General features: G+C 51.3%; 1 protein-coding gene across 8 annotated transcripts in view; it reads right to left on the reverse strand.

Moving 5' to 3' along the window:
• The window catches only part of ZNF185 (zinc finger protein 185 with LIM domain), a 53,237-nt gene that overhangs the window by 27,218 nt on the left and 9,391 nt on the right, over positions 1 to 16,628 (reverse strand). For 4 of the 8 annotated variants that reach the window (XM_079123884.1, XM_079123882.1, XM_079123883.1 and 1 more), the window contains exons 2-12: positions 13,063 to 13,141; positions 12,769 to 12,892; positions 12,321 to 12,386; positions 10,248 to 10,286; positions 10,085 to 10,162; positions 9,462 to 9,551; positions 8,682 to 8,768; positions 7,621 to 7,704; positions 7,257 to 7,298; positions 5,718 to 5,801; positions 284 to 370 (exon numbers count right to left, since the gene is read on the reverse strand). In XM_079123884.1, the coding sequence (XP_078980010.1) occupies positions 284 to 370; positions 5,718 to 5,801; positions 7,257 to 7,298; positions 7,621 to 7,704; positions 8,682 to 8,768; positions 9,462 to 9,551; positions 10,085 to 10,162; positions 10,248 to 10,286; positions 12,321 to 12,386; positions 12,769 to 12,892; positions 13,063 to 13,096 (815 nt within the window). In that variant the 5' untranslated portion in view covers positions 13,097 to 13,141. Of the gene's footprint in view, positions 1 to 283; positions 371 to 5,717; positions 5,802 to 7,256; positions 7,299 to 7,620; positions 7,705 to 8,681; positions 8,769 to 9,461; positions 9,552 to 10,084; positions 10,163 to 10,247; positions 10,287 to 12,320; positions 12,387 to 12,768; positions 12,893 to 13,062; positions 13,142 to 14,409; positions 14,520 to 16,628 lie in introns of all 8 variants that reach the window. The other 4 variants (XM_079123878.1, XM_079123879.1, XM_079123881.1 and 1 more) reach the window with 4 other exon arrangements.

Consider the following 16,628-nt stretch of genomic DNA (forward strand, 5'->3'; position numbering starts at 1 on the left):
CATCAGGCAGAAAGTCAGCAACTCTAGCCCAGGGGGTCCCAGTCACTACTGGATCCCAGGGCCAGGTCTATTGCCTTACAAGTACCAAGTGCTCATTCCAGAACAATTGTTGATTGAAAGAATGAGACAGGAGCAGAAAACTCAGGTTGGTCATATCTTCTACCAACCTGTCAGCCCCACAGTGGCAGAATCAGTCCCCATGCCTCATCATTTGCATCCTGGCCCTCTGCCCCATCTTTAGAATGGTATGGAGGGACACAGGACGGCAGCAGGGCCCATGTACCTCATGCCTTCCAGGTCTGGAGCCACCAGGCAGAGTCCAGCCCTGGGTGTCATGATCTGCAGGCGGACAATCTCCTCACCTCTTGAGCTGTGGGACAAAGGAGAGACCTGAGAGGTGCCACAAGGGAAAGACTCCTTCCCCGTCCATGTTAATGTCCAAGGATGTTGTGCCTCAGGTCCAAGTGTAACAACTAGACCCATCACCCTCCCCTTTTTGTTTTTGCTTTCATCTGCTCTTTAGCTTTGAACCTTCTTGGTGCCTCTACACCAGAGCTCAGGTCACTGACCTGCAGGGTCCAGAGGAAGGGGAGCAAAGAAGCCTTTCCCCAGTCTCCCACCCCCATCTGAGCCCAGCCCTCCCTCAGGCATAGCAAAAGACCTTCTGGGTGGAAATGAGATCAGATCTGGTCTGGCAAAGGGACGCCATGGGTTGACAGCTTGAAGTATAGCATGGGAGTTTACATGGTCACACTGACACTGTAGAACAGCCATCAGGGGTACCAGGAGAAAGAGGGATCAGAGGGACCAGGATGAAGTCAGGAAAACAGATAGTCCCTCAGTTTATGCAAGCCTGGATCTCAGCCAGTCTTGGAGATGGTCCTGGTTTCTGGCACCAACCTAAACCAGAAACCCATGGAGGGTTTGCCCCTCTGCCTCTGTCCTGAGCAGGGCCTGGAGCATTGGAGATGACCAGAGGGAAATAGAAAACAAAGGACTTCAAGTGGCAGGGGCTTTCCCCACCATAGAAACCAGAAGGGGGACCAATATGCATAGACATCATTATCAGTGATGATGTCATTTACGGTTATGGCATACAGGACCTAGAACCTTCATTTGAATCAATTGAATTCCTGTGCCAGGGAACAGGAACACAACAGACTTGAGGATGTCACAGGCAAGTGAAACATATTATCTCACTGGCATTTGTGGTTGTGTGAGAGAAGAAAAAGGAATGAAGTGCCTTGCAAGCACAAGGCCCTGGGTTCAATTCCCCAGCACTGCAAAAAAAATATTAAAAATACTTTTGGGGGCTGGGGGATATAGCTCAGTTGGTAGAGTGCTTGCCTCATAAGCACAAGGCTCTGGGTTCAAATCCCCAGCACCACCAAAAAAAAAAAAAAAAAAAAAAAAAAGAAATAGGAATGAAGGGTCACCCCAGACTGCAACCTCTGTTCCATGTTCCTTTACCTCTTGCCCGGGCTGGCACCACTCCCTCAACACTTTCTTTCTCCTGTGTGACTTCTTAAAGTTCAGCTCCAATGGCACCTCTTCCAGATGGGCTATTATGGGTTGAACTGTGTCTCCCCAGAAGTTATATTGAACTCATAACCCATGTTATCTGTGAAGGTACCCTTATTTGGAGATAGGGTCTTTGCAGATGTAATCAAGATAAAGTGAGATCATAGTGGACTAGGGTGGGCCTTAAGCCAATGCCTGGTGTCCTTATAAGATGAAGGAAATTTGGAGCCAGACAGACACACAGAAGGATGTGAAGATGCAGACAGAGATGGGAGGGATACAGCTGCCAGCCAAGGGTTGCTGGCGACCACCAGAAGCTCAGAGAGGTGAGAGGAGCTTCAGAACTGGGAGAAAATACATGGGTACGGTTTTCACACCATCCCCGGCCCCCATTTGTGGTACTTCGTTCTGACAGCCCCAGGAAACCCTCTCGGAGGTGGGATGGTCAGGGACCGCGGGGACGTTCCTGAGTGAGAGTGAGAGTGAGAAAGCCCATTGGCTGTTCCCACCAGGAGGCGGCCACACTCGGTGGGACCCGGGGCTGAGTCCTGGGCCTCAGGGAGAGACCACTCGCTTGCTCCCTGCTCCACCTCATGGCTGCACTCACCAAAGTCCGACCTTGCTTGGCTCTGCTCGACAAGGAAAACTGTCCAGAGTTTGAAACAAGTTGTGGTTGGCTTCTGAGCAGCCAGTTGGTGCTCCAGGCTGGCCTGGTCTCACTGGGGCTCTGCACTTCCCCCAGCTTCTCCAGGTACCTGGTGATGGCGGCCATTCTCCAACCCTTCCCTTCCTTCTCCCCCACAGCAGGAGTGATACAGCCACAAGCCCCAAACTGCCAAGGATCATTGTCATCAGAAGCTAAGAGAAAGGCCTGAAACAGATCCCCCCCCAGAGCCTCCAGAGGGAACATAACCCTGCTGACACATTTGATCTTTGACTTCTGGTCTCCAGAATTGTGAGAAACAGTATCTGGTATCGTGTTCCGGTGGATGCAGCAAACGAACATAGGGATCTTCCAGCCTCTCTCCACCCTGCATCCCCATACCAGACCCACCACCTCCATAGACCCTTGGCCACATTTTGCTTCAATTTGAAGTTTTCAGCAGGGCTGAAGCTCAAGACCCAAACAGATCAGTGAACATCCACTGTGGCCCCAGCCACCTGTGGGAATATGAAGGAAAAATGACCTGTCAGAAGAGAGGGGACTCCTGTGCTCCTGCATGTATTGGGTGGGGGTCGGGGGAAGGGTCTTCCTTTTCATTGCCCTTTGTTACATGTCCCCCAGATGCCAGCAGGTGGCAATATTAGTCTCTTCCTGTGTTGCAAGAAGGGTTCCATGTACTAGCAAACCGACAATCAGGAGCACACAATGATACTGGCAACCCAGGCACCTGTATTTTATATGCATTATTCCATTTACTATTTGGTATGGCCTTGGGAAGCACATATTACTGTTCTCCCTCTTTTACACACAAGGGAACTGAGGCCCAGAGAAGTTAAGGGAACTGCTTAAGGTCATACTGCCAATCTGTGGCAAAACCAGGGTTATGTCTTATGCTAGAAGCTATGCTCTTACACACAGTTCCCCAGCTACACTGCTGGAAAGCATGTTTATGGCACAGCAAAGGACCAGGACCCAGGGGGCCCTGCCCTGGTGTGATGAGGCACAGAGCCAAGGAAGCATGACCAGTGTAGTGATGTGGAAAGCAGTCAGGCCTGGGAGGATGGGAAAGTGGTGGCTCATGCAGGGCCAGTGTGGACCAGAGAGGGTAGCTAAGTGAGCTCAGTTCACAGAGAGACAGGAGGCACAAGGAACTGACCTATAGATTGTAGCCAAGGCACACAGGGAAAGACCAGGCCTAGGGAGGCTGTGGCTGGGGATAAAGCTATAATAACCTCCTCACCTACTTTGCCATAAGCCAGTCTTTTCTGGGGTGTTTCAGGACCTAGAGTTTGGTTGAGTCACTGCTTCCCTATGGTGGGCTTCTTAGATAAGCACACAGGAACTGAGTATGGGGGAACTGATGGTGGTTGCCTGGCCCAGTGTACTGCCTGATGGTGTGGGGTCAGAGAATAAGGCTCCTTGGGTTCAAGAGAAGCCAGAAGCTCCCCTGGAAGCAGCTGGAAGGCATCTCAAATATTTTTTGATTGCAGAATCTGAGGGTAGAACTATCTGAAGCATCACACAAAGCCTCTTATTAGGAGCTTGGACCTTTCTTGAACCCTACTGCACACTTCTGGATGAGAGGTCCCCCTCCTTCCTGGTGGAGGCTGCCCCCTTGTGATACAACTCAAGTGTCTAGAATATTCCATGATCTGGTTCATTTCCTGGGGCCGTACCCTCTCCCCATAACAATTCTTCAGAGACATAAAGATGTGTGGCCATGGCTGCCTGAGTTTGTTCCTTTCCAGGCTGAGCACTGTAGGCCTTTCATGTATCTCCCCAACCCCAAACTTTGGAGTGATTTTCTAATTCAATTGTGATACTTTTTTTTTTTTTTTTTTTTTTTTTTTTTGGCAGTCCTAGCAAATAAGACAGCCGTCTTTCTATGTCAGCCAGATGATGGGTATTAAACACTCAAAGGAATCTCATGGAATAAATGTTAAAATGCTTCTCAGATCCATAATACAGAGCAATCTAATTCTCTACCCATATTATCTCTTAAAAAGCATCTGAAACCATTTATTACTTTTTGTCCCTGAAAATTCCTGTGTTGAGTTCCTAACCCCCACTGCCTCAGAATGTGACTGTATTCAGAGTCAGGGTTTTTAAAGAGGTCACTAGGGTGGGCCTTAATCCAGTAATTGGTGTCCCTCATAAGAACAGGAGATTAAAACATAGACACATGGGGAGAAAATGAATGTCTACAAACCAAGGAGAGAGGCCTCAGGAGAAACCACACTCCTTACCTACACCTTGATCTTGGACTTCCAGTCTCTAGAACAACTCTGGTGTTTAAGCCATCCAGTTTGTGGTACTTTGCTGTGGTATCCCTACCCCACCCCCACATCCTACCAATCACCAAGTCCCCTAGACCCCTAGATACTGCCTCATAAAGAACTCTGAAATCTTCCTTTCCAAATCCTCCAAGGTTCTGATGGATGGATGTTTTCATGGGCACAGTTAAACAACAGAGAGGGTCAAGAGGATGGTGGTTACATGTCTACAAATTATTATGGAGCTTAAGTTGGGGGACTGCAATGGCATTAGTAGAGCTGGAATGGACTGTAGGTGCCCAGTGACCTGTGGAGACAGATGCTCTCCCTTTCTGGCTTCAGGGTTCTTATAAGGTGGCATAGAGGTGCATCTCTTAGCAGACCTGAGTTTGGGCAAAGCTGTCAGTCCAGGCAGGTGCTTTTAATAGTGGCAACAACAGAGTAGTGGCGCTGTCTGTGGGACTCAGCACCATTCAGTAACAAGTACAAGGAGGTATTGATTGCTCGTCCCCCTGCAGACAAGAGAGCACCATTATCTGCCTGGACACTTGGGACTCAGAAATCAGGGCAATCACAGCCCAAGCTGGAGTGAGATCAGCAGCACTCAGCCTGCACCTGCCCTGCCACACCATTGGCTGGACCCTCCCTGGCTGGCAGGCCCGGCTGGCCAGGCTACTGAGAAACCATCTGACCAGCTCACAGCTCTTGGCACCCACCTGGGTTCCTGGCTCCTGGAGGGGCTAGGTACACTTGGCATGTGCTTGATCCAAATCTCCCAAATACTTTGGTCCTGCCTCCATCCACACTGGCAAAGAAGGCAGCTGTGAGTAGCCCTGGGGACTGCAGAGCCTCCTTCCTAGGCAGTTTGAACGTGGCCAACTTATAGGAGTGCCATGAGCAAGCTTTATAATGGCACAGCTGTAGCTGGCCCTTTCAAACCCTAAAGATGGTACTTTTTCTCAGGACATTTGCCACCACCAGTCACAGCAGTGCAAGAGTTAAGGTGACACAGATAAATGCTAAACAGACAAGAGCCAAGCTCACTCTCCCTGGAGGCCAAGCTGTTTTACTCTTTTTAGTCCTGGGACATCCAACCAGATGAGTCCTCACCAATTTCTGTACCCCATCCTTCCACTAGGCACAGGGGAACAGTGACCCTGGAGGTCAGATGGAAGTGGCCTGTCAGAGATTCTCCAGTTACTGAGAGGTATGTAGGCCCAACAGTGATCATCCCCAGGCAAAGACTAGAAATTGATTACCTGCTCAAGCCAGGAGTGGATCTTGCCAGAGCACGTGGCTCCCGGCTCCTCTCAGAAGGCCCATCCTCATCCACCACCTCAACCCTGTGGGCAAGAGGAAAAGTTGTCCTTATGGTTTTCTTGACTGTCCTAGAGCTTGCTGGCCTTTGAAGGACATGCTGTTAGAGATGTCCAACTGAGATGATGATGAGGTGGTTCAGGTTCAGGGTCTCAATCATTCCAACTCAGGATAAGGATAGCATACCAGGTTGAAGAGCGACCTCCCCAAATTCATCTACCCCTGGAATTTGTGACTATCATCTTATTTGGGAAAAGGGTCATTGGAGATGTAATCAAGGTAAGATGAGTTCATGTTGAGTTAGGGTGGGTCCCAAATCCAATGACTTGTTCTTCTAAGACAAGGAAAATCTGGACCCAGACAGAAAAGAAGGTCACATGGAGACAGGCACAGACTTGAGGAAGCAGGTACAATCTAAGGCATGCAGATTGCCAGCAGCCACTAGATGCTTTTCTTTCAGCAGTTTCAGAAGGAACCAATCCTGCCTATAATTTGATGTCAGAGTCTGATCTCTAGAACTATGAAAGAAGCTATTTTGGCATTTTAAGACGCCCAGTTTGTGGTACTTTGTTACAGCAGCCACAGGAACCTAATACAGTCGGCAAGAACACACCATTCTGTCATGTCCTTAGTGCTGCCACCACTCCCTGTTGATTGTATTCCAGTCAGCCTTTCTGGTCATTCAACACAGTGAGCAGAGGGTGGGACCAGCTTTGCCCTTGGCATGCTGGCTCTTCCTTGTTTGTCAGTTCTCAGCTTGTCATGCAACTTTATCTTGAATGGCTTCCGTATTCACCCAACCAAAGATCCCTCAAATTCTACTTTCATAAGTTTCTTCACTACCCTCCCTCCAATACTTTTTCTCCCTAAGAGAGTTCCCTATCTCAACTAATGATACCCCTCCCTCATGCAGTTTGACATCCTGACCATTCTGTTTTCCCTTTAGGACCCATCTCCAACGTCCTAGTCACCTCCCAGGGAATTTCTCTTGGTGGATCTGATCCTGAGTGAGAGCAAAGAACCCTTGCTGGGGTCAGCTGATGGAGGGAGCCAGGACACCTCCAAAGGCTGGCAGTCACAAAACTCTGGACCTGTCTGTCCCTGGTGGGGTGGAAAGGAGGTAGAGGGAACAGCTCCTTTGTAATCTTTAGCTAGTTTGACTTCGAATACCCAAAGGGCCTTTCAAACACTACAGCTCCATCTTAGGTTAGGGTCACAGCCTAATTAGCTATTGTCAAACGGAAGAACTCACCATAAGCCAGGCTGCTGCCTGCACACAACTGGCTACTAGGGTCACATGTGCCTCCACAGTCACCCTGGTGCTTGCCTGGCCTCCAGACAGAAGCCTGATGCCTCTCACACCTCTCTGCTTGGGAACAGCAGTCCCCCATCTTTCCTCCCCTCTCCCTACACTCCTGCTGACAGGAGGCCTTCTCTGTGGTCAGCAACAGGCTTCCAAGTCTTCCTTGGATGAAACGTACCTTTTTGCAATAAATGGGGCCTGAGTCTCCTGGGTAGGACTTCTGGAAAGAAATCAGAAGGTGACATATTGTGAAGAGCCCGTGGACAGATGACAACTCAACCCCTCTACCCTAGAGGGTCTTTAGCCTCTCTCCTATTCCCAGCACCTCACCTGCCCCTCATTTCTTTACAAAATGCATCTGAGAATCTGAGAAGGTCTAGCTAGGAGAGTCCTTGGGAATATGCTTTCAACCCACCCTTTCACCAGGCTGAGGTACCCTGAGAAGAGGGGACCTATTCCAGAACATGGAGCTAGTTGGTGGCCATGCCACGCTCAGAGACCAGGCCTCCTATCCTGCTGGGCTTCCCTGCTGTGCAACTCACCCAGTGCTCTTCTTGACTGCTGACAGGACATAGGAATGCTCCCTGGGGGCTGTCTTCCTCACCACACTGCTTGCAGCCTCTGATCTGGGGCAACAAGGGGTGCAGGACAACTGATGGGTATCAAGGTGGACATACTCTGCCAGCCTAACCAGAGATGTTCTCAAGATGACTCAGAACCACCCCAGAGAGGTGAGGAGGAGAAGCCAATGTTGCATGTGCTACAAGGACTATTCAAAGGAAACACAGAAACTGAGGGAAGGGCAGCCATGTTTACTGAGCACATAGTATGTGCCCAGTCCTGCCCTGGATGCTGACATCACCGTATTTGCTCATTAATCTTCCTAACCCAGGGAAGAAGGTGCTAATATCCTGCATGATTTACAGATAAGGAAAGTGAGGCTAGGGAGCTCTAGTGACTTGCCCAGGAGTATACATCTAGCAGGTAGAAGAGCAGGCATTTAATACCAGACAGCTCCAGAACTCCTTGTTCTTTGACCTGTACTACCCAGGCCTGAGGACCCATGACAATGTGGTCTCTTCCCTTATGACTGACAATCTTTTAAAACCTTCAGCAAAAGGACTTTGTTATACTTCCTGAGCTACAAACGGGTTGGCAAATGATGGCCCATGACTGGGCCTGTTTGTTTGTGGGCAAGGGACATTTGAAATTATGGAGCCCAACCCCTGCCTTCCAAGTGTGCATGGTCTACTGGGACTCTGTACACACAGCTCACACATAGAGGGAACTGTGCAGGTGGCCCCTTCCAGGACTCCTACCCTACAAATTTTTGTCCAATTTTCTGAGTACCTATTCTAACAAACTGGTTTGAAGTCCTGAAGAACTTGGCCCTGGGCCTGCATTACCTAGGTTCTGCCCATAGCAAGTTCCTTAGAAGGCCTGCTGAGGTGGTAGTTCTCAGCTGGCCCAGCGCTGAGCAAGTAATTCTCAGACTCATGGAATGACAGCTATACCCACACCCCACAAACCACCAAAGATGGCCTAAGTGTGGTATGTTTAGTGAAGACTCAGGACCCTGCCCTGCCTCCAGGGGCACCATTACCTCCGTTTCTGCTCATCTGAAGAGACAGGCACCTCCTCCTCTTCCACATCCCCTGATGTGGAGCTGCGCCTAATGTTGTAGGGTGCCCTGAAGGAAGGGGAGAAGCGGTTACAGCTCTTCTACCTACCTGCCCACCCCCCACACTCTCCCTGTTATAATCCTCTTCAGTTCAGGTCTCATCACTTCCCCAGATTTTCCAGCTGCTCCATGACACTGGTAGATGGGGACAAAGGACAAACAATATAAAGATGTGGGGCTCCTGGGGAATCTATGTCCAGAGCCCCCTTCCCTGGGCATGCAGGGTAAGAGCCTTTGAAAGGGACAGACCTCAGAGAGAGCTATAGTGTGGATGCCAAAGAATTAGGCCAAAGAAATAACTCAGCTTTAGGCACAAAATGCCCTTAGGGCCTAAGGAGCATGGAGCTCCCAGCCCAGGATAACCAGACTGAGTCCAAGGCCCAGAGGGATATAGGGGCATGCCCAGAAAACACAGACAGCCAGCAGCAGCCCCACAGCTATAATCCATAGTTCTTTCTCCAGACCCATGTACTCCTTCTAGAAGCTTCCTACAGCCTGTGCTTTGCCTCAGATCAGAAATGTATTATGCATAGCCATCCAATTTTCTGGGGCTTTGTCACCCCCTAGTGGGTTCTAGGCCACAGCCACAAATGTCAGGGGGTGTCAGGCCAGCCAGACTGGCTCTCCCTAGGCTGTGCTTAGAGGCGAGTGGCCAGCTGTCCTCAGCAGGCCCTATGTTTGGGTGGGAAATTGCATACTCACAGCTTCTTGTAATCCTCAGTGGTCATCTTGTAGCCAGAGGAGGTGGGGCGGGGAGGGCCAGTGGTAGCTGCCTTCACCAGACCAGCAGCACTGCAAAGGCAAGGAGTTTCCGTGTGCCCACCCACAGCTCCCTTCCTGCCCCCAGATTTGCCTACACAGCCCAACAAACATGAGATGGGTAGCTCAGGGCGGTCACTGGGAGCTTTCTTTTTGCTTTCAGCCCTTCCTGCCATAGGCATACCCCAGTGAGCCTCAAAGAAACAACCCATTGGGTTCTCACCTGTGTCTTCTTCCTGCCCCTGGTCCCTTTGGCCTTTCCTTTCCAATGGAGCCCCAGTTCTGCCTGATGCCCGGTTGCTTAGTTAATATGCCACCTGAGCCTACTAGGAAGACTAAAGCACACAGTCTGATGTTGTCAGCAAGTATTGGGTACCAGCTGCCAAGCCAGGGGGACTCTGGGCCCAGCCTTCCCAGTCTTTTCCTGTGCCTTTCTGCCCCAGAGACCACAGCCAGTCAGGACAGGGCTGCCCCTTGCTGACAGGCAGAGCCCTGTCCCTGCATGAATCTGGAGCAGGCCCTCATACCTTCCCATGGTCCAGCTGACCAGTACTTGATAAACATACCTTTTTGGAGCTCCGTTGGCCTTGGGGAAGTGCTGCTGGGCCTGGGATGAGCTGTCTATGGGTTTGGTGAACACACCACTACAAGAGAACCCAGAAGATGCTGAGAAGTCAAGGAGTAGCACGGGTGGTATGGGGATGCAGGCAGGGTCCTGCTGTCACTTACCGGATAATATAGCCAGTGGGAGCCCTTGTGCTTGGAGCCCTGCCGAGGGAAAAAGAGGTATGAAGTGAAGCAGGGCCTTGCTAGAGCTTTCAAGCTCCCTTCTTCATTCTGTCTCCACGTACAGCAAAGTGGGCTGACTGGCTGGTATCCCAGTGCAGCAGAAATGAGCAGACTCAACCACACCCATTTCCCTGGCCAAGGTGCTTACTCTGTTCCCCCAGGAAGAATGCCTATGGCTGACTCCTCCATGGCCAAACCCAGCATGGCCCTGACTCAGCAGGGGCACATGTTCTATGGCTGGCATTTACTGCAGAGATGTCCCCTCCAAAGTCCAGTTTCTCCCTGGCCTGCTGGATCCCAGCACTCCTGAGGTAGGGTCATTCTTGGTTCGCTTACTGACAGCCCTCCTGCCCTCCTCTCAGTGCTGATCTGGCTCAGGCTGAAGGTTTCCAGGTCAGAGTCCCAGGATTCCTCCACAACCCTGACCTGACCTCTAACACAACCTCCTCCAGAAAGGTTCAGGACAGGATCCAGCCAGCCAAAGTCAGCTAGCCCTCCCTTCATACTCATCTTGGGCCTTCCCACTCTGGCCCCTTGAACACCTGTATCAGTCTTGATGGAAGACATTTGAGACCACAGGGCATGCCCAGGGCTTGGTCAGTGGCTGGAAAACCATAGGTCCTGGGTGCTGGAGCATTCTGCTTAGCAACAATCAAAGGGGATCAGAAAACTCAGGGGAAACCAGGGGGAGCAGGCAAGGAGCTGATAGCCAGGGATGGTCAAGACTGTAAGTTCTGGGCTCAGGGGCAGGAGACAAGGGCACCTCATAGGAGCTTTCCTTATAGTTGGGCAAGTAGACAAGGACTCAAGGCAGACCTTACCCCTGTCCAGCAATAGAGGGGCTTCAGGTTGGAGCAATGGGGTCAGGTTTAAAGGTAATGCAGAGTCCCAGAATTTTCCATCCCACAGACTCTCTTTGAGAGGGACAGCCTTCTGGAAGTGGCCAAGTTGCAGGAACAAAGGATGAGACCCATTCTAGCCACACGAGCATTTCTGACTGGGGCCCTTTGGCAGGCTTCATGTAGACTTCAAGGCAGTCCCATTCTGGTCCCTGATTCACAACACCCTAGTGCTTTCCAAATGCACCCAAAACCAAAGCCCAGGGTGAGAACTGCACCTTCCAAAGTCAAAAAGCTCTACAAGGACTTGACTATCTTTTGATGGTCCTCGAACTCATCAACCTCATCCACCACATTTGTCCCAATTTACAATTCTCTCTTTTGCATTCATCTCTTAAGTTGTGCCTGTGTCCCTTGCAGGGATGTCGGTTCCCCTCAGGAAAGGGCCTGGGTCTTGACAACTCCTGTAGCCTCTGTGCCCAGTACAGGACCTGGCAGTTTGTGGGCATTATAACCAGAGGCTTCCCCATGCACCAGTTGCTGCCACTGCCTGTCACCACCTGAGAAGCCCCCACTCTGCACCTGCTGTCAACTGCTAGAAGCTTGGGGCAAGGACCAAGCCAGTATTTATTTCATGGTCCCCTTTTCTCTCAGGAGCAGTTCCTCCAGATGCCAGCAGGATGAGCTCACACTTCAGAGCCCCCTGGACATTGTTATAGAAAAGTCCTAAAAATAGGCCAGTTCCACTCAGCCAGCTGGAATTCTGTCCTTGGGGGACAGCTGAGGCAAACATATAAGACCCTCCTGCAGAAGTAAGTCACATGTGACTCTCAAAGCTGCCTGAGCACCTCAGAGATGTCATCTCATTCCCTGAAGGAGGAGATAGAATAACAGTATTCTTTTGAATGACAGCTGGAGCAATGGAGGCTTGAAGGAGTGTCAGTAGCCCCATGGCCCCACAGCAAGAGACTCCTACCCTTCCTTACCCAAAAGGAAAGCACAGCAGAAGAGAGCATCCTTCCTGTGGATCTTAAATGACACACTAAAGGTCTTTTGTGTCCCTTTCAGCTTGGGCTCCCTTCCTATCCACTATTGTCCTGCTACAGGGCCAGCTGCATGCTGCAGGCCGAGTCCCTGGGGCCCACCTATGAGCCACCTTGGCTCCACCTCTTACCTGGCCTTTGAGACCTCCGCAGCCGATGAAAAGGATGTGGCCCGATTCCGGCCTGCAGGCAGCTCTCTGGGGAAAGAGGGATCCTGAAAGAGTGACTCCCAACCTCCTTGTCCCCTGCCACCCTGCAACCTCCATCATAAAGGATGCCTGCAGTGTCCCACCATTCTCGCCTCTCCTTCTACCCCAGCCTACCTCCACAGGTGGGTGTGCACACACGTGCCCTAGCACCCGGGAGCTTTCCCATCCTTGGACTTTGCTCAGATCTTACCTTTAGCTGCTTTGACTTTCACATGCTTTGTCCTCCCTGGCTATTTTATGGCCATGTGGCCTGACTGGGCTTTAAATGCTGGAAGCCTCTCAGCATCCCCAGGTCTGGTCAGGCCCCATGAATTCAACCTGCCCCCACCTGCCCCAGTTGCTGCCATTCCTCCTGGCTTCCTGGACTTACATGGTGCGGCCCTCGGATTCATCCTGCTTGGTGATCCAGCTCTTGTCCCCCTTCAGTGTGGTTCGTACTTTCATCTGCTTGAGGACATTATTGCGCTCCTCCTCACCTGGTGGCAAAGACTTCCCTGGCAGGGCCAAGGCCAAGCAGCCTCAAAAGGGGATCCCAGGCCCAGGACCCCGAGGCCTCCTTTCTGCCCTCCCATATGTTGCTCTCCCTTTGCTGTCCAGGCTGCGCTCATGGCCCCCCTGGGGAATGCACAGAATAAGGCAGGGACACATGGGGCCCAGGCCTCACCTTTGGTGCTGCCTCCCAGAGCAGAGATACTCATGGTGCTGCCTCTGCAGGTCCCCTCTCAATTGAGTCAACAGGGCTCCTGGGAAAAAGGCAAGCACGTTTGTCACTTCATGCATGTAATGGTCTGTGGGTCACACTATGGTTTTGAAGGGGTTTGTCCCCCAAGGGTTCATGTGTTGAAAGCTGGGCCACCAGAGTGGCAATATTAAGAGGTAGTGAGACCTTTAAGAGGTGACACTTAGTGGAAGGTGATTAAGTTATTAGGGGTGTTGCCCTAGGAAGGCATTGACACAGTTCTCCTGGGACTCTGGCTATTTCTGGTGAGAGGGTTCTTAACAAAGAGCAAGCCTGGCCCAGGCCTGATCTCACTCTGGCTTCCTGTGTCACCATGTGAGCTCTTCCTCTCACATGCTCTCCTGCCACTGTGATTCCAATACCCACGAGGTCCTCAGCAGAGCCATGCTGATACCAGCACCATGCCCTTGAACCTCCAGAACTGTGAGTTGAATAAATTTCTTTATAAAGTACCCAGCCTGAGGTATTTCATTATAGTAATGAAAATGGACTATTCCAGTAACCATGTTGTCCCTAGAACACCAAGATCACTCAGACTTTCCTTCAGACACTGGGAGTGACAACAGTTGGTACAGTCCTGAATGAAGGACAGTGGCCAAGGAGCAGGTACTCGCCAGACCTACCACTGCCAAGTGGCGCACCCACCTGTCTGCCTAGGACTGCTCACCTGGATAACATGGGGCTGGTGGGCTGACAGGGACCTTCTGTTCAACTCATTCACCCTTCTAGAGTGCTAATGGCCAGACTCTGGCCCTGGGGAGTTTGGGAAGGAGCCAGCAGCAGGGGAGCCTCCACAGTGTCACAGAGACCAGTTCAGGGTCAGTCAGCACTGTTGAGTTCAGAAGGTAGAACTGGAGCACATCTCAGGCAGAACTCCTTCAGGGCAGGCAGGCAGCCTAGGGGAGAACAAGGGCTTGGGGGACAGTTGTTGGACTCTCTTCATCACCCCTGGAAAGGTCAGCTAATCTCTCTAAGTTGCCTCAATTTCCTCATTTGTAAAACTGAAGGAAAAACATCTACCTTTCAGGATTACTATGAGAACAGGAAAGATCACGAACATCCCCGGGCATTTGGACAGAAGCCAAGTAACGTGAACTGTCACCCTGTGTCTGCTGGAAAAGGGACAGTCATCAGTCTCCAATCAGGACAAGTATGTGCAAACCTCCAGTGAGGAAAGCCTAGGGCCCCACTGCTAACTCCTAGTGGCCCTTGGGACCAGATGAGTGTGAGGATACGGCCAGGGCATCCACTGCCCCCCTGGCCCACACCTGCCTTGTGATCTGCTCTCCCTCCTTGCATCCTCTCTGGTCTGTAGGTAGGGCCAGTGAAGAATGGGTTGTGGTGGTTGCTGAGGCCTTCACAGTGCCATGAGGGTTGTTTACCTGGTGGAGGGGCTAGAGTAAGAAGGACAGCTCTCCAGCCTGGGGGTAAGCCAGCGCTGTCGGGGGTCAAAATGTCCAGGCTGTGAGTCTGGCTCTTGCTCTTAGGGGCCACCATTAACCCCATGCGCTTCAAGGGAGGGTTTGGGGTGTGCAGGCACAGTGTCAGGACACAAAGCAGGGGCTGATTGTGCTGACATAGTTCTGAGGCAGAACAGCCTTCCTCTCTAGGGTCTGCCACCTTCTGGACTCCTCTGGGGCTAGGCTCTGACCAGCTCAGCACTGCTGCCAGCTGGCAGGACCTGGCCATGTTTCCGTGGAAGTTAGGGGCACACTAAAAGGGACAGGGCAGGGGGCCAAGACCAAACCAAATTCACCACGTCAGCAAGAGCTGGCTCTCCCACAACGAATGAGCAGTCCAGGCAGCCTGAGCCTGCTGCATGCCAGGATCAGCACCTCATCATGGCAAATGGGAGCCCCACGTGCCCAGCCCTGTGCCGAGGCTGCCACATCAGAGTTCTGTTGAGTGCAGCTCATTCCATAGGAGATCCTATGACTGCAGAGGTCCAGTTGTTCCCATCCCAGCAGCCTATGAATGCAGGCCCACACAGTCTGAGGTCTTGATTCTTCCATCTCCCAGTGCTACTGACTCTGAAACCTTTGGAGAGTCCCTCACCTTCCCTGGACCTCCTCCAAATGAGGTGAAGGTCATCCACAGTGTTTGGAGCCATCCCAGCCACAGTACTAGGCCCAGAAACTCGTCAGTTTCCCCTCATTGCCTAGAAGTTTCCTGCCAAATCAGAACCAAATAAGCCACTTCTCCAATAGAGACAGAGTCACACATGTGCAGAATGACAGAAACACAGGGGCCATTGGCAACTCCCCAGCAAAAGGGGCAGGACATCTGCCAAAGAGCAGGGCTGATGCTTCTGCATTGGCTCCTTTCCCTCAGACCTGGCTGCATCTCAGAAGTCAGATTTCTTTTATGATGGGTTAATCAATCTGAAAGTCAGAAAGCTCACTGCCAACGTAGACTAAAGAGTTGGGCAGCTCTTTGGGTAAGGAGCCTTTAAACTGATGAGTCTTACCAGGTGGATTGACAAATGGGGTTTGCCACTATGTCCCAGCCAGAGAACTGGCTACTCCTTCTACAGTTTCTCCCCTCCCCAGCTTTGGTTCAGGCCAGGATCACCTCCGGCCTCCTCCCAGCTTCTCCTGCCTTCCTCTGCACCTCCTTCCAGCAACACTCATTTGTCCCTAATCTCAATTGGTCATTTCAGTCCTTGTTTCTCACTCGCCTTCTGATGGTTCTCCGCTGTTTCTAAGACTGGAGGCAAATTCATCAGTCCCCTGATCTGGCCTCTTTACTCACAGCCCTCCTCAATGTCAATATCACGCTTCAAAAAGACCAGACACATAAGAGTCCCTGGATGGTGTCTCTACTAAAACAATTCATTTATCTTTGCTTATGCTGGTTCCCCCAACATGGAGGGCCTCCCATTTCCTCCTGCCTCTCCCAAAGGGCTCAGCCCATCCAGTCAATCCTGCTCCTACTGGGTGCTCCTATCCTGCATCCCAAAGTCATGCACACTTGAGCACCTTGGAGCTGTTGACCCAAATCTTTCCAGGTAAGAACTGCCTCTCCAGCAGCCTCATAAAGGACAGAGTCCAGGCACCCCTCACAGTCAGCCATCACAGACCAGGACCCAGCTGCTGGGGAGTGGTGCCCTGATGGAAGCTGGTTAAATCCCTTTCTGTAGCTGTAAGCAGCTTTGGCAGACAGGTGGCTTACCACTCTGGGGGTGGGGGGCTCATACACCACCTGTACATACTATTGATGGAAAAGTGAACTGGGGCACCTTTTGGAGGACAAGTCTGTCAGTATCAAAAGCCTGAAAGGTAAGCCTATTGATCTTGCAGTTCCCCAACCGCAATGAAGCCTAAGGAAGAAACTGCATAAGTCAAATCAAGAGGCACATATGAGGGGGGCCATCCCAGTATTGAGCATGATGGTGAAAACTTTCAAGCAAACACTAGGAAGCTATTACAACTTATACAGAGTATTTAACATGCCTTCATAAGCACTCAGTCTTTCATATCCATAGGTTCCAC

The sequence above is a fragment of the Sciurus vulgaris genome (assembly GCF_902686455.1).
Source record: "Sciurus vulgaris genome assembly, chromosome: X".
In the NCBI taxonomy this organism is placed as follows: domain Eukaryota; kingdom Metazoa; phylum Chordata; class Mammalia; order Rodentia; family Sciuridae; genus Sciurus; species Sciurus vulgaris.